Source organism: Panthera onca, chromosome A1, assembly GCF_046562875.1.
Source record: "Panthera onca isolate mPanOnc1 chromosome A1, mPanOnc1 haplotype 2, whole genome shotgun sequence".
In the NCBI taxonomy this organism is placed as follows: domain Eukaryota; kingdom Metazoa; phylum Chordata; class Mammalia; order Carnivora; family Felidae; genus Panthera; species Panthera onca.
In genome coordinates, this window is record NC_138339.1 from 44,175,575 (window position 1) to 44,202,311 (window position 26,737).

Below are 26,737 nucleotides of genomic sequence, written 5' to 3' on the forward strand. Positions count from 1 at the left end.
AAGGGGAGAATAATGAAATCTTCTCTAACACATGGTATACCCTTTCTTCTTTTCTTTAACCCATGAAAGTATCCAGGGTTTGCCTTTGAGCAATCTCCTTCAACTCCCTCTTTTTACAGGGTAGTGAGCAGGCCTAGAAAGATGAAGTAGCTTACCTGCAGTTTCCATGGTGAGCCTGAGGTGATGCCAGAACAAGGACCCACTTCCTACCGGCCTCTGTCCGCCTCAGAAGGCAGGTGTGTTTAAAGAGGGTACAGGGTTTCTGAAGTTGCTTAAGAAAACAGTGGAATCTGAAGAAAGGCAAGCCAGACACAAGGCAACGCAGGGAAGCGTGGAGCAGGGGAAGTGTGGGAATGGGAGACCCACTGTGTTTGCATCCATGTGCATCCAGCAAATGTCTTTCCTCCCCACATTAGTTACCTGGTGCTGCTCTGTAGCCGGTTAATGGCCTTATGTAGAACATAATTTTCATCACTGGGTATATTTTTGGCTCGCCATTCTCTAGACTCTGACTTCTCGACCCAATGTTCCAATGGAAATTTTCCAGAGCAGTGAAATTTCAAAACGCACAGGGAAGAGGAAGAATAGAAATCGCAGCCTTAAAACAAATGAGACAGGAGCTGCTACGTCCATTCTAGTCCTCCCCACCCCCACCCCCTCAGAAATAAACCAGCATCTTCTAGAAGAGTTTGATTTCACCAAATGAGAGGCACAGATGATGAAGCAGAGGAGATGCTGACAGGGAGGCTGTGGGAGGAGGCAGAGAGAGAGTGCGAGAGGGAGAAGTAATGGTCTGGATGCTAACTGAAGAAGCCTTAATGATCCTAGAAATTATTGGGCAATAATATCTACTTCGGAACTCATTTTGCTTTTCTAAAGAATGATAAAGCACCTTAATTATTGCTTTAAATAACCACACAGCTCCATCAGAACAGCATGTAATAGCACCCACGTATGAACAAACCTGTCTTCTGCCATTGCTGTCTTTACAGCTTGAGAAATCCCAAAGGAAGCAACGGGATAATAATTTGGTAGTGGCATCATCTAGTCTGGGCCCCCAAGACTCTAGATTACTTAGGTGGGGACGGCAGCATTTCAGGATTTTTCCAAGTTCTTTATTTGAATTTCAACCTATCTAACGATATTCCTTATTCATTGGGATTTCAGGATACTGTGAAACCAAAGCCTTTCCAACGTGTACTGTTCCTTACACAGATACAAGTCGTTGGGCAAGCCAGCTCAAACAAAACAAAGCACGTTTCTTTTAATCCTTCCTTTGGTCAGCGTGAGCTCCTATTTCTGGCTTTGTAGAGCTACAGGAAAACAGAAGGGTTCTCAATTCAAATTTCTGAAGCTGGTTTCTCAGAGAAAGGGCTTAGTGGAGGAAAAAAAGATAAATTATATTTTAAGAACATGGTTTCTACTTGCTTGTTTATAGTAAGCTTGTTTTGGTGTCATCGGTTCCTGAATTAAGGATGCTTTATCTTGGAGGGTAGAGGGCCATTCAGCCTTCCTCAGCAGATCTTACCAGCCCCTCAATGCAAGCTTTCTAGTCAATCTGGGAAACCTAGCCTGTAGAGAAAACCCCATCTTGCCCACCTCTTCAGAGTTGGGGCAGAGGGCAGGCAGAATGTGCAGAAGGTGCTTGTTTTTGAATAAACCCGATAGCTTCCAGAGTGGTATTCATTGTCCCCGGGCCGGGATTCCAGCCAGAATGGGGACAAGTAGACCTCAGCTCTCGACCCCAGTCCTCCAGCTGACACAAATGGTACCACCACCAAGCCCTTTGCCTACGAGCTTCTTCTACTGAGGAGGCAGTTGCCGCAGACAGAAGGATGGCTCCCTTCAATTTCAGTGTGTTGCAATTAACTAAGGAATGTAATTTTCACAAAAGACTGATTTATCAGTGATGGTAACAGCTTAGCTGGGACCCTAATCTGCTCTGCAATCTAATATCATGGAGGCCCACAAAACAAAATCTCTTTTTAATGATGCCCATAAAAATGTGTACTTTGAAGGAAAGTAACCAACTCCTGTCATATTCATTTGTTTTCTCCCTAGTATGAAAACATAGTCTATGAAAAATATTGATAGGCTTCTTAGAGGGATACATTTCTTATTTATTGACGGTTTAGAAGAAGAAATAATCTGGATTAAATGACTGTCTTTTATCTCTCTCTCTCTCTCTCTCTCTCTCCCTCTCCCTCTCCCCCTCTCTCTCTCTCTCTCTCACACACACACACACACACACACACACACACACACACACACACACCCTACCACATCTTTATATTCACTCCTGTCCTTGGGTTACTCTCTATAGCCTTAGCCCAGCACGGACTCTTGAAAGTTTGAAAAGACCAGAGGTTGGCAGAGATGAGCCATTTCTTTTGGCTGCTCTTGAAACTAATCAAGGTAAGTTGTAGACTAAGGTGAGAAGTTATTGGCATTATCTGTCTGCTTAATTGATATTTCTCAAATTGGATTCCTAGGAATAGCTGCAGTTTTGGAGGTGCGGGAAATCACCATCCGCTCTATGCCCTGTCTAGTTCTACCTCCATGCATAAATACTGGTCTAACCATGTAGAGGTTGGAAGACCAGTAAGCCACCCATTATACCTTAGTCAGTTTTCCCCCTACCATAGCATTTGGTGTATGTAGTCCCAAGGTATGATATCCTCTGTGTACAGACTGAAGAGGAAATTGAGAAAGTATTGTCCTATTTCTTGGAGCCACCTACAAAACATTTTTGGCCTGAATTATCTAGTTTGATTTTTTTTAAATGATAAAATCCATGTAGTTTATTGCTAAATCCTCACTACATTATACATTAATGACAATGCCTTCTCTTTGAGCATGCTCCATTCTAATTCATGACGGTATTTTTGACTTTACAGTGATGGATGTTCTTTTCCCGCCACTGCTCATCTTTGATAAAGTGGAGCGAAAGGAAAAACGATTCCACAAATTTCCCAAAGAAGAAAGGCCATGAGGATTGTGTGGACCCATGTATGTGTGGATCTATCTAGATCTATTGAGAGGGTTCGGAAACAAAAGTGGCATTAAGCCTTTCGTTGTGTAAACCTCCCATAGATCGGTTCAAGCACACACAACAGTTAGAGCTAGAAGAGGTTAGAGGTTTATACCCCTTTCCCCACTGTGTTTGTAGAGGAACTAAAGCTAAAGCATTTATCCAAGTTTCCCCAACATATTAGTGCTAGGACTAAAATTCAGGTTCTTCCTTTCACTGCTGTAATGCATTCACTCACATTTATTCTCTATGAGGGATACCAAATTTGGAACAGTCGGAGAGAAGATTTCAGCGACATTCCCCCTCTGTGTCTCAAAAGGATGATTCTATTGTCTGCTAGATCTTGTCAGCTAGACCTGGCCATTCCCAGTGGGGCCACTGGTTGAATATGGTGGCAGAAGTTCAAGGACCCAGCAGAGGTTGGGCAAACAGCCCAGTGATGTCTTTGTTTCGGAGAGATTCCAGACACCTCATACAAGGAGCCCAGTTTGAAATCTGTAGATATTGCCATTCAAGCAGAGGCAGAATGCCTTGGAACAATTGATACTGTCTTTAGTCCCTGATAGAGGCCTGATGCCTTCGCTGCCCGATCACCTAGACTTTAAGACGTTCTGAATTTAGTCCCGTCATGAGCGAACTAGGGAAAAGGGCTTCTTAAATTTTTTTTATGAAAAAAATGATTTTCCCCTTAAATAAAGTGAGTAAAATGCTAGTAAAAGGGGCAAATAGCCTCTCCAGCGACTCACGCATCACTGCAGGGCTGAGGATTCCCTCCCTTAAATAAAGTGAACATAGTGCCGATAGCAGTTCAAACACTGATATTCCAGTCTTGAACTGGTTGTACTTGTTCAAATCCCTCTGGTTCCCTTTTCCTCCTTTAGACAGTTTGTGGTTGGGAAAAGGATAACAGGATAGTCTTAGAAGAGAGATTCCTACCCAAATGGCTCCCATCCCTCAGGAGCCGGGTTCCATCCCACATCATCCAAGGCTAGAATACAATTTAACTTCTTGGTCTACACAGGCCAAGAGAAAGGAAGGCAATGACTTACAAACCTTGAACCTGGATGTAAACAGTTTGATCATTCAAGCCTCAAAGCCAGATCCTTTTTTGGCTGCTTAGTGCATTTTCTTTACCTAAACACCTTAGATCATTGTCTTGACTTGCTTTTCTGGGGTGGGGGGTGGGGGGCGGGGAGGGCTTCTAGAGGTATTAGCAATTGTGCCACAGGAAATGGGAGAAGTTTCTCCGGAAGAAGGGGCTTTAAGGAAGAGTTAGGCTCCCAACATCTCCCCTCTCTCCTGCCCCACGCTGGGGATACTTGAAAGACACATGTAAAACCCCAAGCCTCAGGGCAAACCGATTGGCCACTGTGTCCCACCATCTACCGCTACTTTGATTCAAAGCCAAGACACTGAAGTGCAAAGGAAGAAATGTACCCCAGGACAGTGGTCACAGGCCACAGCGGGAAGCATGCCCCAGAGAGTCGTGCCATCATTACAGGCGTGGCGTTGTTGGCAGAGAGGACAGAGGCAACTCCCGTCTTTAATCCCATGGTCCACATTGCAGACTTCCCAACTGTGAGCCTCTGTGTCCTTCAGCAGGGTCCCCCACCTTTCACGATTCATTTCCTAATCCCTCTCCTTTTTTTTTTTTTCCTGGAGTGCCCTAGCCAACCTGGGATAGTTCTGGCACATCAGAGTTAGAGGGAAAGAAATATTTGTCTAACTTGCCTAAATGTTAAAGCTAAGCAAAGCACCAAAAAGGAAAACAAACAAAAGACTTATAAAAATATAATGGGGTCATCTCCCCATGCTTCCCACATTCGTTGTGGCATAGGAAATGTCAAAATATAATGAACAGACTTTCTAAACATACCATCTCTTTCCACCCGTATATATCTCAGCTGCGGCAGCCTCATTACTACCCTTTCACCTCTTAAAACTTCACTCTGTAGAACCACTCTGTAAGAAGTCCATTTCATCCCACTGACCCCACCTTCCCAAATACATACCCACTTGCAATTCCAAAGAGACTCTCCAAAAAAATAGACATTTGAAAAAAGTGCATCGGTTTATACTCAGTCTATCTGCATATTATTTCTTGAGATTATTACTTTTTTTTTGTCACCATAAAAAAGATTGCATATTGGCAATATAATGAGAAACCATGGCAGCCATTTCTGGGTGGCAGTGGAGGGTAAGTGGGGTGGGCGTTGAAGCACAGAAGCGAGGGGGCTCAGAGAGGGGCGGGTGTGGTCCTTAGCCTTGAGACGTGAGGATTGAGGTGCAGTTCTCTTGGTTATCAATCCTTGGGCCTCTGAAAATGCCCCATCTCCTTAGTCATTCCCTCTCTTCTCTCCACTTTGCCCCATTTCCACTGCCCATGCCCAGGCTGCACAACCCTCTTGAAGCAGAGGTGGACTGCCTTTTTGGCATGTGTCCACCCAGGCCAGTGTGAAAACAGGCATGGCATTTGGAAGGCCATGTATAGGACACACACCAGAGCAAAAGCTTATTTGTGACTGTTTCCACTCTGGGAAAAATTGTCCATCACTTCTGTGACTTGAAAAACTTAAGCAGTTACTAGGCTGATGGGTTAAGAAACAAATCCTTTGTTCTTGTGATTTTGCATTAATATTAAGCATGAATATATATCATATATTACATGGCTTTCCTTCTGCTCTGAGGCAGACTGCACTCTCCTTCCAAATAGGAAAACTGCACAGCCCATGGACTCAAGTTTTTGAAAGCTGTTTTTCCTCACTCCCTAACCCCCACCCAGCCCTCCCCTTCCTCCCGACCCCTCCGCTCCTGTATTAGAAAAGCCCCTCCCTCCCCCCCCCCCAACCAGCCCACCCGAGGTTAAATAGATAGTGCCACATTCTAAGATTCATGCATCACTGCATTTTGCTATTGCACATTTTTCAGAGAAAGAGGGAGTTGTGTATGTGTGCCCCCTCCCTCTCTTCCCCTTCTCTTCCTTAGGCTCTCAGATTCCTGTGCTATTTCCATTCTGCCCTCTCCCAGCCTCCCCCACTCCCGCCCCATCCCAGACCCGTCACTGGTTGTGGACGTCCTCCCTGCGGACAATCTTGTAGATGATCCAGTAGAACATGTTGAAGATGAGGAAGGCCATGGGGAAGCCAATGCGGGATATTTTGTCAATCTTCTTGGCCCTCTGGATGAAGAGTTTTCGCATCTCCTCTGGGGACTTAGACGGTGCGGGAGGGGGGTTGGTGGTATTGTTGTTATTGGCGCCTTTGACTGAGATGCCATCCTTGGCCTGCAGACAGGCTGGGCCCATCCCATAAGCAGAGAAGTTGAAGCGGCCTTCTCCGGCCTCATCCTCCTGGAACAGATTCAGCATGGGGCTCTACTTAAAATAAGACAGGGGCTGGGCACCCTCCCTGCAAGGCACTCCCCTGGGGGCCTGGCCTCGCCCATCTGGTTCTCCCTGCCTCTTGGACTCTGCCATTCCAGGTTTCTGAAGGCTTTCAGGCTGGCTGGGGAGTAATGCCTTATAGAGGGGCGCCGCTTGCTTGCCGAAACAGATACAAACCAGGGGATAGGAATGTGGCATAGAGTCTGGACACCTGTGTTCAAGTCTTGGCTCTGTCACTTGCTGGCTGTGTGACCTGAGGCAAGTCACTTCTTTATTTGAGTCTCGGGTTTTTTATTTCATATTTTCCTATAAGTGGGGGAGAAGATTCACCCCGCTACATCAAAAGGTTCTTTTGACCATCAGAGATTACAGATGAGCAGATACTCTGAATGCTGTTTGGTTAGAAATCGAGGAGACAATTTGGAGAGATCCCCTGCTTTGCCTCTGTTGCCTCCTTGCCCTCTTTACCCACCCCATCCCCCAGGTGATGTTTCCTCGAGTGGGTTGGGGGGGAGGGGGTGAATGGTCCAGGAGACAGCAAGAGCCTTACTTCCTTTTCACAAGCCGGGGAAGCTGCAGCTCCTTTCTGCCTCCGTGTTCCCATATCCCTGGCAGTTGTGACCTCAGACATACCTCCGGGTTAAGTTATTGTTCAAAGCCCTTCATCAATTGGCTCCAACTTACCTTACAGGCTTTTGCCCCTCCCCTTACCTTCTGCTTTGCACACCTGCCAGTTGGGTTGCCCTTTGCCAGCCATCCCTTGTGCATTTCTCCCTCCCTGCCTTATGCTCACCACCAACATGCCTGCTGCCCTTATTCTTCTAATTTCTCCCTTTCCCAGCTCACGGGGATCTTTTCCTGATCTGACTCATGGAGACACTGTTGTCCGCTTGCATCATGTCTGGCTTCGTTATCTTCCCATGTGAGCTCTGTGGTGGCACTGAGAGTCTCAGCGGAGCTGTTGATTCAGCGTGTGGCTCTGGGGAATTTTTACCAGCTCACGTTGCCCTCCTAGGTAGTGAGGGCTTTTAGAGAAGAAAGTCTATCTTCTGTCTGTTCCTGTGCAGGACAGGGCTGGCAGACAGCAGGAAACACAGCATAAGAACCCCTGTCCGGCTCAGTTCTTGCCAAGCTCGCGTGGGCCACCAGACAAGCTTGTTGCGATGACTTCCAGCCCGGTCTTCCTACCGCCTCCGGTCTGGCCCTCCCAAGCCACCTGAGTTGTCATAACACAGATCTGATTGGTCATCTTTCGCTCGAGCTGTTTTTTAAAAATATTTATTTCTGATAGAGGGAGAGTGTGAGCCGGGGAGAGAGAGGAAGACACAGAAGCTGAAGCAGGCTTCAGGCTCCGAGCTGTCCACACAGAGCCTGGTGTGGGGCTGGAACTCACAAACCATGAGATCTTGACCTGAGCCAAAGTCAGACGCTTACTTAACCGACTGAGCCACCCAGGCATCCCTCGCTTGAACTTTTTAATGGGCTGCCACTGGCTTCAGGATGATTAAAATCCTTGCATGGTAAACAAGGCTGTAGATGACCCGAGCCCTGCCTGCCTCTCCAGCGTCATCTCATCTTGCACCATCCTCCATCTGGCATTCTGTACACCAGTGACCCTGAAATGTTTACATATATTCAAAAGGGTCATGTTCCTTCTTTTTAACTCTGGGCCTCTGCTCAAGTTGTTCTCTCTTCCTTGGAACATACTCCTACCCCCACCTCTGCTCCTGACTCCTCTTCCACTGAACTAATGTCTGACTCAGAAGCCTTCCCTGAGGGCAAGGATAGACTAGGTGTCCCTGCTGTGTGCTCCATAGCTCCCTGTACATCCCTCTCTATTTAAAAAAAATTTTTTTTTAATGTTTATTTATTTTTGATAGAGATGGAGTGCGAGCAGGGGAGGGGCAGAGGGAGGGAGACGGGATCTGAAGTAGGCTCCAGGCTCTGAGTTGTCAGCACAGAACCTGACGCAGAGCTCAAACTCACAAACTGTGAGTTCATGACCTGAGCTGAAGTTGCATGCTTAACCAACTGAGCCACCCAGGCGCCCCATCCCTCTCTATTTTTTTAAAGCTCTTGATTAATGTCTGTCCTCCCATTAGACTCTAAGCTCCATGAAGGCAGTCATTCATGTTCATTGTACCTGCACCACTGAACATATGAAGAGTTCCTGAACATAAGCTCAAAACTCAGCAAATATTTGTTGAATAAGTAAATGTTTACCAGTATAGCTTCACTACTCCTAGCTTCCCTTTTTAAAAAAAATTTTTTTTAACATTTATTTATTTTTGAGAGACAGAGAGAGCACAAGCAGGGGAGGGGAAGAGAGAGAGGGAGACACAGAATCCGAAGCAGGCTCCAGGCTCTGAACTGTCAGCACAGAGCCTGATGCGGGGCTCAGACCCACAAACTGTGAGATCATGACCTGAGCCGAAGTCAGATGCTTAACCGCCTGAGCCACCCAGGTGCTCCCCCACCGTTTTTTAAATGGGATTTTATTCCTAGCACTTAGGAGGATTTGAGACATGAAAAATGCTCAAGAAATCTTTGGCAAATGGATGAATCTGGTCCAACACTCTTACTGTGGAAATGGGGAAAGAACATGTATAGTGCCTAGCAAATAGATCTCAATAAATTTTTGTCTGTGAGTAGGGCGGCTGACTATAGGGTGTTTGTGCCAGGGCCAAGGAAAGGAGTTGGGAGAACTGGCCAAATTACTGGACCTAGTGCCTGGAAGGGATACCCAACTCTATTGCTTATCAGTGTAAATCTGCCCTTGCCGTAGGATAGGGTGCTTGAAAGTGTTTTCTCACTGGGCTCTAGTTATGCAGGGGAAGCACCAAATTAATTTTATATACAGCTTTGGGCAAATTATTCTCTGCCTTCCTCATCAATTAAACATAGGAGTGGAAGGGGTGGAGGTGTGGCCTGGAGGCCCCATCTAGTTAGATGATCATCAATTTCACATTGTAGCCCGGAGAAAGGAAATTCCCTGGGAATGACTGGAGAAAGGCTTGCTATTCCTGTTCTCCCCAGCAGATGGCAGGAAATGAAAGCTTGGGGATGGAGCAGGGGAAATCCAGCAGGTGTGATCTAGAACCCAGGGAGGTTGGGAGTGTGTCTGCCCAGCCGGGCTCGCAGCTTTCCTAATAATCTGACTAATGAGGCCGGCCAGGGAATTTGAGGACCAGATGCTTTGTGCCCAACAAATGAGGTAACATGGGAGGATGGTGGGAGTTGAGGAGCCCGGCCAAGATCACAGGCTCTGAGAAACTCAGGCATGGAGCTAGTTCCTTTTCACTCACCATCTGGGGCTGAAAACCCCCTCTGCAAACATCTGGCTGAAGGGAGGTTTCTGCATCCCAGGCTCGTACATTGCCAACATACAAGCTACATCCAGAGGGGATTACTCCAGAGGAAGTGCTGCTCTATGGTGAGCCCAGTTCTGCATCCTTGTAGTTTCTGACATTTGAGTCAATTTCAGAGCCCTTAGGAACAAGGTCACACTGATTCAACCACACACAGGGGCCACGCAGGAGAAATGTAAGGGAAGAAATGAACCAGAGCTGAAAAAAATCTCCGGTCAGAAGGGACCGTGGCAAAGTGGAGAATGTGTTCCCTACCTAACGGCAGTTCCTGTGCCCCAGTATGAGGTGGGATGGGACTGCAGTGGGATCAGAGGCTGTGACTTTTTAACTGAAGATAGAAGTGTGATTTTTAAATGCTGGCCCCTTATTCAAGACTTTTAAGACACTGCTAGTGAAATTAGGGACAGTTGCATGTTGAATTTGATCTCTGGCTACTGGTTTTTGACCTCTGCCTTTGGGTAAGTCTTAGTTCTTATTTGTCATCTAATAAATACAGGGCTATTTTATACACTTCAGGATGGAAACCATTGATGAATACTGTGTGTGGTCAGTATTTTTGAGAAAAGCCATGGGACCTTCAGCACCTACCCTGCTTTTGCCACCAGTGCCTCTGTGATCCTAGTGATCACCTTGCCCCTCCTCACTGTTGTCATTTGCATGGGAAGAGTGGACAAGATGCCCTCTAAGGCTCTTCTAGCACTAACAAGCTGTGAGAGAATGAGGAAGGAACTGAGCAGGGTTATCTGATCAAATCTGATTGTGGCTTTATTTACACTTCCCCCGGCCCAAGAGAAAGTTTTGTTTTCCTCTAGTGAATACAACTGGTAAGGATTTGGTGACAGCAGAGGCAGCCTTTGGAGGTCCTCCAGGCCTTCATGCTACATATCTGCAGGGGACTCCATTTATATTTTAGTCTATGCGCATAGTGCCCCCTGGGGTTGTGCCATGCATAGTCTAGTGGCCTGGAGCTAGTCAAATATTTCAGACATAGTCTCCCCAAATAAGTGTCTCTTCAACAAATGTATTAACCCTCTTTTAGCAGAGGAAAATGCAAAGCAGTTAGCCAGTGGGAAAAAAAGGAAAAATAATAAATTCCAAAGATAGTTGTGTTTGGCCAGTTCTTGCTTAGATTAGTGTAATAATCAGGGGCTCAGTATCCAATGAGCAGTAAGGACTAAGACTAGAGGTCTTTAAAGAAATCCTATTGGGGTGCCTCGGTGGCTAAGTTGGTTAAGTGTCTGACTCTTGATTTTGGCCCAGGTCAGAATCTCACAGTCTGTGGGTTTGAGCCCCGCATTGGGCTCTGTGCTGATTGTATGGAGCCTGCTTGGGGTTTTGTTCCCTCTCTCTCTCTGCCCCTTCCCTGCTCAGGCTCACTTTCTTTCTCAATATAAATAAACTTAAAAAAAAAAAAAAAAAGAAAGAAAGAAATCCTGTCTGGCTTACTGCACCTAAGATAGTTTTCTCTTCTAATGCAGAGTTAAAAGGGTGGTTATACCTTAACTCTCACGGACATTTTCTGTCTTGAAACGTCTACCTCCTGTCTATGGTAACCTGCTAGAAGTTAATTGAATCAGATTGCTGATGTTCAAGAAACATACTGATGGAAACCTGTGCGTGTGTAATCATTATTCCCTGGCATTTGTGTGGCAGGAACAAAAACTTAAAGCTGCTTTGTAATCTGATTTAATCCTCATCACAGTCCCCAATTGTGCCAATTTGGTCCATTTTACAGATGGAGAAAACGGGCCCAGAAAAAGGCTAGCTTGAAGTCACGTACCAAACAGTGATAAAGAAACAGAGTCCTCTGCCACAACACATTGTAGCTGAGTAGACAGCTATTCGAAGTGGGTCAGTCTGAAACTTGGAGGGCCTTGGTGTGTGGCAGGTTTGTGGTGTGGCCTGACAGCTCATAGTGTTGGACCTAATCTGTTGCTGGAAAAACTTCTTGGTAGGCTCTCTGACTGGAAAGGCTCCTCTTGGTTCTTTAGTTTATCCATTTGTCCATTTGTTCAGTCCATACTGAGGCAGGACTTCAGAGAAAAGTGGCTCGTGGCCTAGGGGCCCGTGTAGGATACAATCTGTGCTGCCATACTCGACTGTTGCATGAGAACTTCAATACAGGACCTTGACTTTGACTCAGGTTTCGGGGAAGATGCCTCGGCTGAGAGCTGGAAAGCGAGCGCTTGGTTAACATTAAGCAAAGTGCGCTGGGAGGGCATTTCCGGAGAGAACAAGTCCCATGTAAATGCTTGAGCAACTAGGGAAAAACTAGGGTGGTTGGTGCTCAGAGAAAAAAGGAGAAAGCAGTGTAAAGATGAGGCTGGAGAGAAAAGTAGGATTTCTGGTCTCCATGGGAAACTTCTTTTGGAAAAGTAGTTCTAGACCAAGGTATGCAGCCAGTTTGCTCCCAGAGACTGCACACTCCCCAATGGCCTTTGCTGGTTTTGGGACACAGTCTCTGAGTTGGCAGAGGCTGGTGACTTTGCAGAGATGGACTGCCAAGTATTTCTTTATTCAAGCTGTCATAAAGTGAGAGAACCCACTTTGGGGGAGCATTTTGCTCGATGCCCCTTTCTTGGAAGTAGGAAGCAAAGACCTGGCACCTGGACATTCTACTCAAAGATCTTTACCTTTTGTGGTGCAATTCCATCTGAAACCAAACCCCTGGAAATAATGCAGCCTTGAAGAAGGCACCAATAATCATCTTTTAGCCTGCCAAGCTTCAAGGTCACAGCTAGTTATTATCGTAACCCCATCAGTGTTCCATCAGTTCTGTCTTCAGGTGTAACCTGATCATTTCTATACTGTTATTACGATTAGAAGAATAACTTGCCCACAGACTCAATCAAGGCATTGTTTATGGGAGGGGATGTTAGGGCTTCCAGGAGTTTAATCCCTATTTTGTGTCTGCCTTACCCCCTGAGAAGGATGGTCCAGCGAAACAACTATCATGAGACAAGGCTGCCTGAAACTTTTGTGTTTATCACCAGCTGTCCCTCCTTAGGCAGTGATCCAAAGGCCTACCTTGTGATGTCTTCGCTTCCTCCTGAATCGGAGCAGCTCTTTGTGCTGCCGAGACACAAAGTTGACAGCGGCATACTCAAGCAGGGCTGAGAACACGAAGAGCAGGCACACCGCCATCCAAATGTCAATGGCTTTCACATAGGACACCTGGAGTGGGGGCGGGAACGAACACAGGAGGGTGAGGGCAGAGGAGAATGAAATATCTCAGTATTTCTGCTCCTCAGTAACTCTGCAATTACCCACTGCTATCCCCTTCCTCAGCTGGGGTATTAGGAAGGTGCAGAGGAAAAGAGAAGAAAAATGCATCAGGAAGACAGCATGAAACATTGGAGAAAATAAAATATGGTACCTAGACGAGTACTAGAGAGAGGAGAGAGGAGGATGGTGTATCGAGCATCATCACTGAGCAAAACGGAATGTTGTGCTTAGCTAAGGGTGATAGGAACAGAACGGTGTACCTAACATTAAAAGTAAACAGAGGATGTTAGCAAAAGCGACAGGGTAAGATCTTCAAAAACACTCTTCTGTATAAAAGCAACAAGGACAACAGCAAAAATGGTCAGAATCAACTTTCTCAGAAGCCCTCTTAACCAAAGGCTAACAGCAATCTTGAAAGCATTTACTTAAAAAGTCAGCTGAATGCCAGCAAGAGCATCAAACTTGGTGCCATAAAAAAAAAAAAAAAGAAAGAAAACAGCTTCATTGAGATATTACACACTTACAGTGTGTATTTCAATCGTTTTTAATACATTCCAGATATGTGCAACCATCATCATGGTCACTTTTGGAATATTTTCAGCACCTCTAAAAGAAACCTAATACCTTTTAGCCATCATTCTTTTCCCTATTCCTCCGAGTCCTCTCCCCCCAGTCCTAAGCAACCATTAATCTACTTTTTGTTTCTACAGATTTCCCCCTTCCGGACGTTTCATATAAATGGAATCATACACCATGTGGTCTTTTATGACTAGCTCCTTTTACTTGACATAATGTTTTCAAGATTCATCCATGTTGTAGCATATTTCATTCTTTTTCATGGCCAAATAATATCTCCTTGTATGGATATACTACGTTTTGTTGATCCAGTCATCAGTTGATGGACATTAGGGTTGTGTCTACCTTTTGGCTATTATGAATAATGCTGCTATGAACATCTATGTACAAGTTTTTGTGTGGACATGTGTATTTATTTCTCTTGGGGCCTTGTGGTGTTTCAACTTGCCATATTCGCATCCTCCTATTCCCAGTTCTGTGCTAGACTTGAAAACCAACAGCCTGCAAGCACAGTGAAAACCAGTATCCAGGCAATCAGTGGCCGGGGCAGAACAGAGTTAGAGCTTCTTTAAAGCTTCATTCCCAGAGAACTGTCATTATTTGACCTGTCTTGTGGTTCACTGAAAGACCTCACTCACTAGGCAGTCTTTTATTTGAGCTGACTTGGAACTGGCCCAGTGTGAACGGCCTTTTCCCTGGGGGCATTTGTTGAAAAGAGTCAGTGGCAATTGTTGAACATCACATCCTCCTGAGGTAGTAGGTAACAGTTCAGGCAAACAATAGGTTGATCAAAAAGCTTAAAAGGAAAATCTGGGAATGCGATGTACACGGGAGCTTTAGAAAAAGCTCTGACATATACATGGGAATCTGTGTGCATGCACAGGCCTGTGTGGGAACTCAGGGAAGAACTGACTGGGAAGGCCCCTTAGCTCTCAACTCTGGCTAACCTTGACACACTGAGCAAGCTGCAGGTGAAGGGTAAGGCAAAACTGTAAACTGCCTGGCTGAGTGATGAAGGTGTGTTCGAATATATATGTACAGCCCCTAGGAAAAGGCCAGGAGATTTATAGGTTCCAGGCATTTAAGGAAATTTCTGTCCAACTTTAGGTAATGGCCAAGCTAACTGAGCAGAGACTTCAGTGGCCCCACACAACAAAGAATACAGATGTTACAGAATTGGTTCACAAAAGTTACTAAACAAACAGCAAAAACAACAAATCCTGAGGAGGGAGTGCAATCTGATTTCCACAGATGCCACATCACATTATGTTAAGTGTGTAATTTTCAACCCTAAATTATAAGATACGCAAAGAAATAAAGGCTAGCCTTGCAGTGGACTAGATGTTTGTGTCCCGTCTCCCTGTCATAGGTTGAAATCCTAATTCTAATGTGATGGTATTTGGAGGTGGGGCCTTTGGGAAGTAATTAGATCATAAGAATGGAGCCCTCATAAAGGGATTAATGGCTTTTTAAAAAGAGGCCAGATAGCTAGCTGTCTTTCCACCATATGAGGATATAATAATAAGCTGGCAGTTTGCAACTGGACGAAGGTCCTCACCAGAGCCCTGCCATGCTGGCACCTGACTTCCAGGCTCCAGAACTGAGAGAAATACATTTCTGTTATTTATAAGCCACCCAGTCTCTGGTACTTTGTTACAGCAGCCTGAATTGACTAAGACAGGTCCATCCATAGGAAAAAAAAAAAAGGCGGTCAAAAGAAGCTGCCCCTGGGGAAGCCCAAATGTTGGACTTAATCAAAGCTTTAAATCAGTTATTTTCAGCATGTTCTAAGAGCTAAAGGAAACCTTTAGCTTAAACCTTTAGTATAAATGACTAAAGAAAAGCATGAGAACAAAATCTCACCACATAGAACGTGAGATAGAAATGATAAAAAGAACAAAATAGGAATTCTGGAGTTGAAAATTAAATAGCTGAACTGAGGAGTTCACTAGAGAGGATAAATAGCATATTTGAGCAGACAGAAGAAAGATTCCATGAGCTTGAGGTTATCTTGTCTGAGGGACAGAATGAAGAAGAATGAAAAGAGACTCAGAGATCTGTGAGGAACCATTAAGTATACTAACATGTGTCTAATGAGTGTGCCTGAAGGAGAGGAGAGAAAGAAGCAGAAAGAATATTTGAAGTAATGGCCAAAATTTCCCCAAATTTGAAGAAAAACACTAATGTACACGTCTAAGAAGTTCATGAACTTCAAGCAAAATAAACTCAAAGGGATCCACGCCTGCACACTTCACAAACTGTCAGAAGACAAAGAATCTTGAAAGCCACAAGAGAGACGCAACTCATCATGTACAAGAGATCCTCAATAACAGCTGATTCCTCGTTAGATTGATTATATACTTTTAAGTTGGGGGAGGCAGCTTGAGATTATTAAAGCATGGGGACAAGACCTGTGGGCAGAAAGAGCTGCACTGTGATTCTGAGGAACGAGATGTCTCATCAGAAACTAAGCAGTCTAGAAGGCAGTGGAATGACCTAAGTCAATGAGAAGACATCTGTTGTTTATAGACTGGAAGACATGATATCGTTAAGATGGCAGTACTCTCCAAATTCATCTCCAGACTCAGTGCATTTTCAGTCTCACTTCCTTTTTTATTGTTGTTGCAGAAATTGACAAAGCTGAGCTTAAAGTTCATATTCAGATTCTAATGGAAAGGCAAGGGACCCGGAATAGCCAAACCAATCTTTAAAAAGGACCAAGGTGGGGGACTCACCCTTCCCAATTTTAAAACTAACCACAAAGCAACAATAATCAACTGTGTGGTACTGGCATAAGGATACATATACAGATCAACGGAACAGAACTGAGAGTCCGGAAATAAACCCATACGTTTATGGTCAATGGATTTTTGACAAGGATATAAATTCAACGGAGGGAAAAAGATAGTCTTCCCAACAAATGGTGCTGTAAAAACTGGGTATCCACATGAAAAAGAGTGATATCCCTCCCATACACCATATGAAAAAATCAAAACGGATTAAAACCTAAATTCAGGGTTAAACTATAAAACTCTTAGAAAAAAACATAGATAGAAATCTTTGTGACTTTGGATTAGGCATTAGTTTCTTAAACATGATAGCAAAGGCCAACCAACAAAAGAAAAAATAGATACATTTTACTTCATCAAAATTAAAACCTTTAGTGTATAATGGACCCTACCAATCAAGTGAAAAGATAACCCCCAAATTAGGAGAAGATATTTGCAAATCACATATACGATAAGGGATTAAAATCCATAATGCGCAAAGAACTGCTACAGCTCAACAACAAAAAGAAATACCTCTATTATAAACTGGGCACAAGATTTGAATAGACATTTCTCCTAAGATCTAGAATAGGCCGATAAGCACATGAAAAGATGCTCAACATTATTATTAGGAAAACACAAACCAAAACCACAGTGAGATACAACCTCACATCCACTAAGATGTCTGTAATCCAAAAGACAGATGATAATAAGCATTGGTGAGGAAGTGGAGAAATTGGAACCCTGGGGAGATTATCACATGGTGTAGCCACTTTGGAAAATAGTTTGGCAGTTCCTAAGAAAGTTAAGCATATAGTTGCCACATGACCCAACAATTCTACTCCTAGATATACACCCTGTGAGGGTTGAAAATATTTGTCCACACAAAACTTGTACGTGGAGGTTCATAGTAGCATTATTTAAAATAGCCAAAAAGTGGAAATAACCCAAACATCCCTCAGCCGATGAATAGATAAGCAAAATGTGATAGACCCATACAAGGGAAATATTATTCAGCCACCAAAGAGAAAGAAATACTGGTAGAATGTACAACACAGATGGATCTTGAAAACATTATGCTAAGTGAAAGTGCACGTTTTATCTTATTCCATTTATATGAAACGTCTAGAAGAAGCAAATTCACAGAAGTAAAAAGTGGAGTAGTGTTTGCCAGAGGCCGGTCAGAGGGCGGAATGAAGAATGACTGTTGATGAACATAGGGGTTTCTTTTTGGGGTGATGAAAATGTCCTAGAATTAGATAGTGGTGAGGATGTGCACCTTTGTGAACATATAGTCACTGAATTTTATGCTTTAAAAAAAGTGAATGGAGGAATAATGTGAAGTTGAGTATTACTATAATAGCAAATGGAGTCAAATACTGAGTCTGGTGTTTACAGTGAGTGGAACAGAATGTTGAGTCTAGCGTAAATTATAAGTGAAAGACAATGTGGCATCGACTATGAATAGACAGTGGAGCAGGATGTTGAGTCTAACATAAGGAAAAGAAAGCAGATATATCTGCTGTTACAGTTGCACAGAGCACAGTGTGTTGTCAAGTGGTAACAGGAAATGGAATTTGGTCTCAAGCATCTATGGTGAATCAAGCAGAATGCAAAGTTTTGTGTTAATAGCACAAAGGGCAGATTAGGAAGCTTTGTGTAAGAGTGAAGAGAGGAGACAGTGGTGTCTACTGTGGATGGCAAATGAAGCAGAATGTCTTCTCTCACATTGAGAGTTAGTAGAACGGTAGAGCAGCTTGGTCATAGAACCAAACAACAGTAGGGAGAATGTTCTAGATTAAAAGGGAAACCACGAACAACATGAATCTTTATTGGATCTGTGATTGGATCCCTTGCCATATTTACTGATGATGCTTTTTGACAACTGGGGAAATTTAGATAAAGTTTCTGTATTAGATGACACTACAGAATTATTTCTAATTCAATAATTATTGATATAAAATTGGTAAATATATATAATTTATATAAAGATAATTATTATTGAATTAATGCTAATTTTTTCAGATGTGACAAGTATCACGATCCTTATTCCTTACTTAGAGATAGCTTATCATGATGTGTGTAATCATCAAATGACTCAACAAAGATTTGTCTACTTACTTACCTACCTACCTACCTACTTACCCACCTACCTACCTACCTACCCACCTACCTACCTACCTACCCACCTACCTACCTACCTACCCACCCACCTACCTACCCACCCACCTACCTACCCACTCACCTACCTACCTACCCACCTACCTACCTACCCACCCACCTACCTACCTACCTACCCACCTACCTACCTACCCACCCACCTACCTACCTACCCACCTATCTACCTACCCACCTACCTACCTACCCACCCACCTACCTACCCACCCACCTACCTACCCACCCACCTACCTATCCACCCACCTACCTACCCACCCACCTACCTACCTACCTACCTACCCACCTACCTACCTACCCACCCACCTACCTACCTACCCACCCACCTACCTATCCACCCACCCACCTACCTACCCACCCACCCACCTACCTATCCACCCACCTACCTACCTACCCACCCACCTACCTACCTACCCACCAACCTACCCACCCACCCACCCACTTACCCACCCACCCACCCACCCACCCACCTACCTACCTACCCACCCACCTACCTACCTACCCACCCACCTACCTACCTACCCACCCACCTACCTACCTACCCACCTACCTACCTACCTACCCACCAACCTACCTACCCACCCACCTACCTACCTACCCACCCACCTACCTACCTACCCACCCACCTACCTACCACCTACCTACCCACCCACCTACCTACCTACCCACCCACCTACCTACCTACCCACCCACCTACCTACCTACCCACCAACCTACCTACCTACCCACCTACCTACCTACCTACCCACCTACCTGTGTATAGAGAGAGCCAAAGTAAATGTGGCAAGATGATAACAGTTGGAATCCAGGTGAAGGGTATTCAAGTGCTCATTGTATGGTCTTTCAACCTTTCTATATCAAAACAGAATGCTAAATGTGGACTTAATCGGAAATGGTGCAGTGTTGCATTTAGCATAAGGCTGAAGGGAGCCAAACATGGAGTCTGGCATTAACGGTGGAGCTGAATGTTTTGTCTGCTGTTGAGTGATTAAGGCAGAACGCGGCACAAACGTAGTAGTGAACGGAGTAGAATGCAGTGTCTAGGCATTAAAAGAGAGTAAAGCAGAATGAGGCATCAAGCATTCATAGTGAAGGCAGCAGAATGTTGTACCTCACGAATGGGTGACTGGAGGAGTATGTGGTGTCTGGCGTTAATTGTAAATGAAGCAGAACATTATGTCTAGTGTTAAAAGTGAATTAAGCAGAATGTGAGGTCTGGTGTTAGCAGTGAAAGGAACAGAATGTTGCATTTATTGTAAGGGTGACTGGAGGAGAATTAGTGTGTGGTGTCGGTAATGAATGAAGTGGAATGCTGCGTCTGGTGTTAGAAGAATGGAGCAGAATGTTGTGTCTAGTACAGAGTGAATGGAGCAGAACGTGTATCCGGCTTTAATGGTGAATGGAGTGAAATGCTGTGTCTAGTGGTAATAGTGAACGGAGCAGACTGTGGCTCAAGCGTGAACAGTGAAAGTGACGGGATGTGTTGTTGCACATTAGAAATGTAAGAAATAGGGGCAGAAAAGTGTTAACGTATGAGTTTTAAGATGACGTTGCTATCCTTCGAAAGACGTGCTTGTAAGATTGGCCCTTGGTTGACATCTGGGAACTTGGATTTGGGGAATGTTCCCACTTCCCTTAACTGATCAGGGGGCCTTGCTGTGCAGAGAATGCCTGTACAGACGATATGGTTTATGCTGAAAATTTACTTTCCTCCTAGGAGTCTGGAATTTTCGTATGTGCTAGGCAGAGCATGTGACGAGCACCCAAGAAAAAACACTGATACAGAATCTTAAAAGAATCTCAAAGCAATTTCTCTGCCTCTCTGGGCAGAAACATCTCACACGCGTGACTGCTTTTGTATTGTTGGGGTAAGAATGTACACTGTGTGGTCCCTCTCGTGGGAGGGAGAAAACAAGGAAGCTTGCACATGGATTCCTCCAGACTCTGCCTGTGTCTTTTCCCTTTATCACCTAGCTTATGTCCTTAATACGTCACCGTAAGAAATCTTAGTTGTGAGTACAGTGCTATGCTGAGTCCTGTGAGTCGTATCAAATCTCTGAATGTAGGGATGGTCTTGGAGACACCCAACACCAAGTATCTACTGTTACTGGTGAAAGAAGCGGGGTGTTGCATTTAGCACTAAAAGTGAATGGAGGAGGAAGTGGAGTTGAGCGTTAGTAGTAAGTGAAGCAGGACGTGTGTGCAATGTTGGCAGGGAATGGAGCAAACTGTGTTGTCTGGTAACTGTATACGACATAATGCACATCTGGAGGAGAGGTGTGCTGGATCAGAATGCTGGATCCTAGTTGGGCTTCAACCCCTGATTCATGTCTGTGGAGATGGACCATGGAGTGACCTGTGGAATGACCTACCATTACCTTTCCCTCATTTTAATACTAGAATCTCCACCCAAGGGGGAGCACAAGCCTCATTCACATAATATACATATTGGCATGTTTCCTTAAGGCACATGCACAACCTTACGCCTGCCTCTACATACAATGATGAGGCTCCCCTTTCTATATGCATCCTGACCCTAAATAAAAGGAACCCATTCACCCTCACTCAGGGACTCATGGCTTTGGAAGTTATTCCCCATGATCTCCTTATTTGCTGCAAATAAGTTTACTGTGTGCAATAACTCCAAAACACAAACAAAAACACCCCCAGAGTGCTGGATCCTGCCAAGTGTAGTAGATACATAGTGACTAATTCCTTGCGCTCTCTTTATCTCAGGCAAGGTGGGGAGATGAGAGTCCTTTGTCCAGGTGTTCTGTGCTCTTGGGCAGTAGGACTTACCTTGGGCAGGGATGCTCGGGAGCCTGAGCTCTGGGTGGTCATGGTGAGCACAGTGGTGATGCCCAGGCCCACACGGGCTGGCGCTGCATCCATGTTGATCCAGAAGGATATCCATGAAAGGATGACAATGAGTAGGCTGGGAATGTACATCTGGATCAGGTAGTAGCCCATCTGTCGCTCCAGGTGGAACCGGGCCTCAATGCAGGTGAATTTCCCTGCGAGAAATTATAGTGAGAAGGCAAAGTCGCCTGGTGGGTTGAAACAAGGCTTTGAGGTCAAAACAACCAAGGCTTTGAGGTCAGCTGGGGCCTGGTTCAGGCTCACACTAGCTGTGTCCTCAGACAAGTGTCCTCAGACAAGACAAGTGAATCGCTCTGTGTCTCAGTTTCCTTATCTATGGTAAAGTAGGGATGGTGATGATGATGATGATGGTGGTGGTGGTCGTGATGGTACCTACCTCATTTGGTTACTATGATGATGCCTATAAAGAACTTAGTATGGTCCTCACATCATTAATGCTCAGGAATGTCAGTTGCCATCATCCTCATCAGCCTTATTGTGTTGCTAAGAGTGGGCCTAAGTAGACCATTCTTTTTTTTTTTAATATTTATTTATTTATTTTGAAAGAGAGAGGGTGAGGGGAGGAGCAGAGGGAAAGGGAGAGGAAGAATCTCAAGCAGGCTCTATGCTAACAGTGCGGCTGACAACGTGGGGCTCAATCTCACTCACCCGTGAGATCATGACCTGAACCCAAATCAAGAGTTGGACGCTCAACCGACTGAGCCACCCAGGTGGCCCCTCTTACTTCCTCTTATAAAACCTTTCTTTCCTTCCTTCTCTCCTCAGACCAGAAAGTCTCCTTTACCTACAGGGAAAAGTTCAAAGTTTTTAGTCCACTCTTCACAGACATGCTCTGGCCTGCTTTTCCATCCTTCTTCCCTTCTTTCTTCACCCTAATCATGACCCCCTCTATTCTATCCCTTGCCTTGAGCATGTCCTGCACTTTGCCACTTCTGAGCTTTGGCTCCTGCTAAGGCCTCTGCCTGGAATGCCCAGACTCCTTCCCACAACCAGACAAAGCAAGCACCCTGCTCCTCTGTGATGCTTTGAATGTGGTCTGCCCTAGGCTCAACACCCCCCCAACCCCTAGATTCCTTCAGTTCAGTTCTGTTCACACGGTCATCAGGGCCTTTAGGGCACAATACAGTGAGTGTATAGGCACATCGTGCTCTCTCTGTTCTCTGCACTGGACTGTGGGTAGCTGGTCTCCTCCCTACCTGTGCATCCCTGGAACTGAGACAGAGCCAGTCCCATGGGGGTGTTCTCAGCTCCAGTCCACTGCAGCACAGTTACTAGGTGATTTCCTAGAGCTCTCTGGACTGTCTGCTCCATGGAGCAGGGCCTTATCAGCCTTTCTCGCTTGTAACCACAGGGCCTAGCACAAGCACAGAACTCTGCTCTCACTTCAATAGGAATAGTCAAGAACAAATGAGGTAGTGAATGAGAAAGCGCGGTGTAAACGGTGATGGGCTGTGGTATGTGAGAGTCAGTGTGGTTATGTGATTCATGGGAAGTCACTGTTCTCATGGCTGCCAATGGGAGTACCATTACCTCTCTAAGGCTCAGCGTGCCCAGGGATCAAGAGAGTATCTTTCGAGGTTCTGAGACACCTCGGTGGTTACATAGGAAGGTGCAGCTGTCCCAGAGAGCCCAGAGCTCATGCCACCGGCCCTTGATCTGGGCCTTCTCCTTGCACTAGAGCACATAGTGATTTCTCTCAACACCCCTGCTTCACCTCCTCCTCTCTCTGGCATCTGTCATCAGCCTATTTCATGCCTCTACTCTTCTCAGCTGGGCTCACACAGCAGCCTCCTACCCAGCCCTCCAGCTGGCATATTGACTGTCTTTCTTCCACTGTGCCTCCATGAAGCTCCTTCCCAGCCTGAGGCAGGGCAGGGAAGGCCAGTCCTGGTTTGACTCCAGTTCATTCCTGTGTCTGATCTTCCAACGAAGGCTGTGCTGTGCCTGGGAAACAGAGACCTGAGCAAAACAGTGGTGGTTTCTTCGCCCTCTTGCAGCTCACAATCTAGGGGACGCTTTCCAACCGCACTTATTTGTAGCCTCAGTGCCACCTCTCAGCTCCCTCCTGCTGAAGTCTGTGTACTTGTGCTCTGTCAGAAATGACAGCTCCCCTGTGACAGACTCTGCAGGATGTCCTCCTAATATCAGCTCTGCCCTTCTGCCTTAGGCATAGGATTCATTTTGACTGGGCATGCTGCTACCTGGGATGGAGACCGTATCTCCCAGACTCCCTTGCAATGAAGTGTGGCCTAAGCTTCAGTGACTTGCCCCAGAACATCCAGGAAGAAAGGGTCAGAGCCACTTTTCTGGTTTCAAAGCCTATTCTCTTAACCATGAGGTAATTAACACAAAGCTATGTCCATCAAGAACGCCTCTTGATTGAATGAATGTTTGAAATGATCTCTGGCCCTGATTGGGGGTGGGACCTGAGGAGGACATCCTTGCACCTACCTGTGTTGTAATGCTTCGTGCAATATCTCAAGTCCTTCTCTTCTTTCAGGATAAACTGGGGTAGAGTTAGTCCATCTGCCACCTGCACAGCTCCCTGCTCCTGCCACTCGAAGATCAGGTCATTCATGGTATAGCCAACTGGGATGGGGGTTCAGAAGAAGGAGCAGTCACCACCCAGAAGCATTTATTTGAAGCATGTCAGAGTTGGTTTGGGTTAGAGACTAAGAGGCATTGGGCACTAGATGGAACTCATGAGACCATGTTGTCTTGATGCCACCCTCTCCCAGCCCACTTGCAACAAAAGAGGTTAAAACTGGTTTAATTATTTCTAGCCCCCTGCCCTTCTACTGTGCTTCTTACCCCTCCCACCATCTGACACTGGCTTGTCCTTTTGTCCCCAATACTTACCCCCATGGTCATATTCAGCTCACATCTGCTACTTTGCCTGCACACCATCCTTGCAAGCTCCCTCTTTTCCTCTGGGGAATGATTCTATAGAATACTGTTGTAGGACTATCAGTTGGGGGCCAAGGTGTGAGTTAATGACTCAACTATATCAATCAGATCCTCTATGGCAGGACTTTGATTCTATCTATCTATCTATCTAACATTTATTGTCAAAATGGTTTCCACACAACACCCAGTGCTCATCCCAACAGGTGCCCTCCTCAATGCCCATCACCCACTTTCCCCTCTCCCCCAACCCCCACCAACCCTCAGCTTGTTCTCAGAATTTAAGAGTCTCTAATGGTTTTCCTCCTTCTCTCTCTGTAACTTTTTTTCCCCCTCCCCCTCCTCCCTGGTCTTCTGTTAAGTTTCTCAGGATCCACATATGAGTGAAAACATATGGTATCTGTCTTTCTCTGCCTGACTTATTTCACTTAGCATAATACCCTCCAGTTCCATCCATGTTGCTACAAATGGCCAGATTTCATTCTTTCTCATTGCCACGTAGTACTCCATTGTATATATAAACCACATCTTCTTTATCCATTCGTCAGTTGATGGACATTTATGCTCTTTCCATAATTTGGCTATTGTTGAAAGTACTGCTATAAACATTGGGGTACAAGTGCCCCTATGCATCAGCACTCCTGTATCCCTTGGGTAAATTCCTAGCAGTGCTATTGCTGGGTCATAGGGTAGATCTATTTTTAATTTTTTGAGGAACCTCCACACTGTTTTCCAGAGTGGCTGCACCAGTTTGCATTCCCACCAACAGTACAAGAGGGTTCCCGTTTCTCCACATTCTCTCCAGCAATTATAATCTCCTGATTTGATTCTTGAGTCAAGTGACAAAAGGTTCAGAGTTGGCTGGTGCCATTTCCACTCAGAGGTGGTGCTCCAAGGGGCTGCCCCATTGGTTCCCGCTGCCTAAATCCTCTGCCCTGGTTCCTGTGCTTTCAGCTTCTCTTTCAAGTCCATGAGGACCCCCTACGTCCTTCCATTTCTTTCCATCTTTTAAATTGGATTGGTTTCTGTCTGCAATCAAAGAAGGCAGCTACCTCCTCTGGTAGGTTCACTTGTGACCTCCTACATAAAGCCTTCCCTAGCACCCCTTCTCTTTCCCAACCAGAAGGAAGCACTCTTCTGCCATGAGGCCACAGCATTTGTACTTCTCACAACACGCTTACCGCTTGCCGCCCTGTGTTAGAGTTACTTGTGCATCTAGTTGTCTATTTTCCTGTGAGTTCAAGGACTATGGCTTGTTCAAACTCTTCCTGCTGCACTCCTGGAGAGCATGTCCGCAAGGGACATGGAACAGAGTCTTGGGAAAATACTGCTGGCTTCAAAGTTGGGCCTCAGCCAGACAATGGAAGGGGGGTTATATTTCTAATGCATTTTCTAAAGCAAAGCCCCTCATCTGGTATTTTGGGCTAGTGCAGTAATCCCCTGGGGTCCAGCAGTTAGGAGTAGCTGTATGGGAAGTTCTGCTCGTCCCCTGGGTAAAGGGGAGTCTGGTTTTTTCTAAAGCCCTCAGGCAAGGGACTCACAGCTTTCCAGTTGCATGATACACGTCTGGACATCCATGGGGAAATTCTTTAAGTCCATGGGGCAGGCCAGTGTCAGGGTGATTCTGGGAAGAGAAAAGAATTGGATGATGGTAGACCCACAGACCAGGGAAGCTGTGCCTCTGTGCTAGTGATTACCAGTTAATCAGTTAACTTGGACAAGTCAAGGAGGGCAGGGAACTGGCGTGTATTGAAATAATACATGTCTATTTCTATATTCAGCTATGGAGTGGAGGCTCAGAGAGATACAGTAGATTGCCTAAAGTCACACAGTCAGTGGAATTCATGGGTTTCTTTGGAGACTATCTGGCTTCTAGACATCTGCCTGTAGCAAGCTGCCTGAAGGCCTGGAGGCCAGGGGCTGTCTTCTGCAGAGTCTGGATTTTAAGTTGAGTAGCCCCAGGCCTCAGGTTTCCCAGGTGCACCTGTCAGGTGCTTCAAGTGGTTCTTTGCTGCCTCCCTTCATACACTGGACTTATCAAAAGCCATTTCAAAGAGGCCCTTCTGGGTGTCCAAACAGAGCTGGCTCACACCTGTGGGCTCACGCTGGAGTCAGTTGGGAAGTGGTGGGTGCCCCCAGGCTTCTGGGATAGCCGTTTATTTTGGGTTGTTAGACCCTTGAAGAGGCTCAGACTTAGACCCAGAGGGAGTCCCCCTAACAGAGCTGAAGTCTGCAGCTCAGGCTAGGATGCAAGGCTTCAGCTTAAAAGGCTGTGCCAACATCTGAGCACCTGCTGCAGAGAATGGAGAAGAAAGGCTCTCGCAGCCCCCAAGAGCCTTAGATCATCAGGCCAACTCCCTCATTTGACAGGTGAGAAAACTGAGGTACAGAGAAGAATTGGTAGGGACTCATGCAAGGTCACACAGCA

General features: G+C 45.5%; 1 protein-coding gene across 1 annotated transcript in view; it reads right to left on the reverse strand.

The window, feature by feature from the left end:
- Positions 1-6,064: 6,064 nt before the first annotated feature.
- GLRA1 (glycine receptor alpha 1) overlaps positions 6,065-26,737 on the reverse strand; it is an 82,906-nt gene continuing 62,233 nt past the window's right edge. The window contains exons 5-9 of the mRNA XM_060634773.3: positions 25,851-25,933; positions 23,857-23,994; positions 21,325-21,539; positions 12,809-12,955; positions 6,065-6,404 (exon numbers count right to left, since the gene is read on the reverse strand). Of these exons, the coding sequence (XP_060490756.1) occupies positions 6,090-6,404; positions 12,809-12,955; positions 21,325-21,539; positions 23,857-23,994; positions 25,851-25,933 (898 nt within the window). The 3' untranslated portion in view covers positions 6,065-6,089. The remainder of the gene's footprint in view (positions 6,405-12,808; positions 12,956-21,324; positions 21,540-23,856; positions 23,995-25,850; positions 25,934-26,737) is intronic.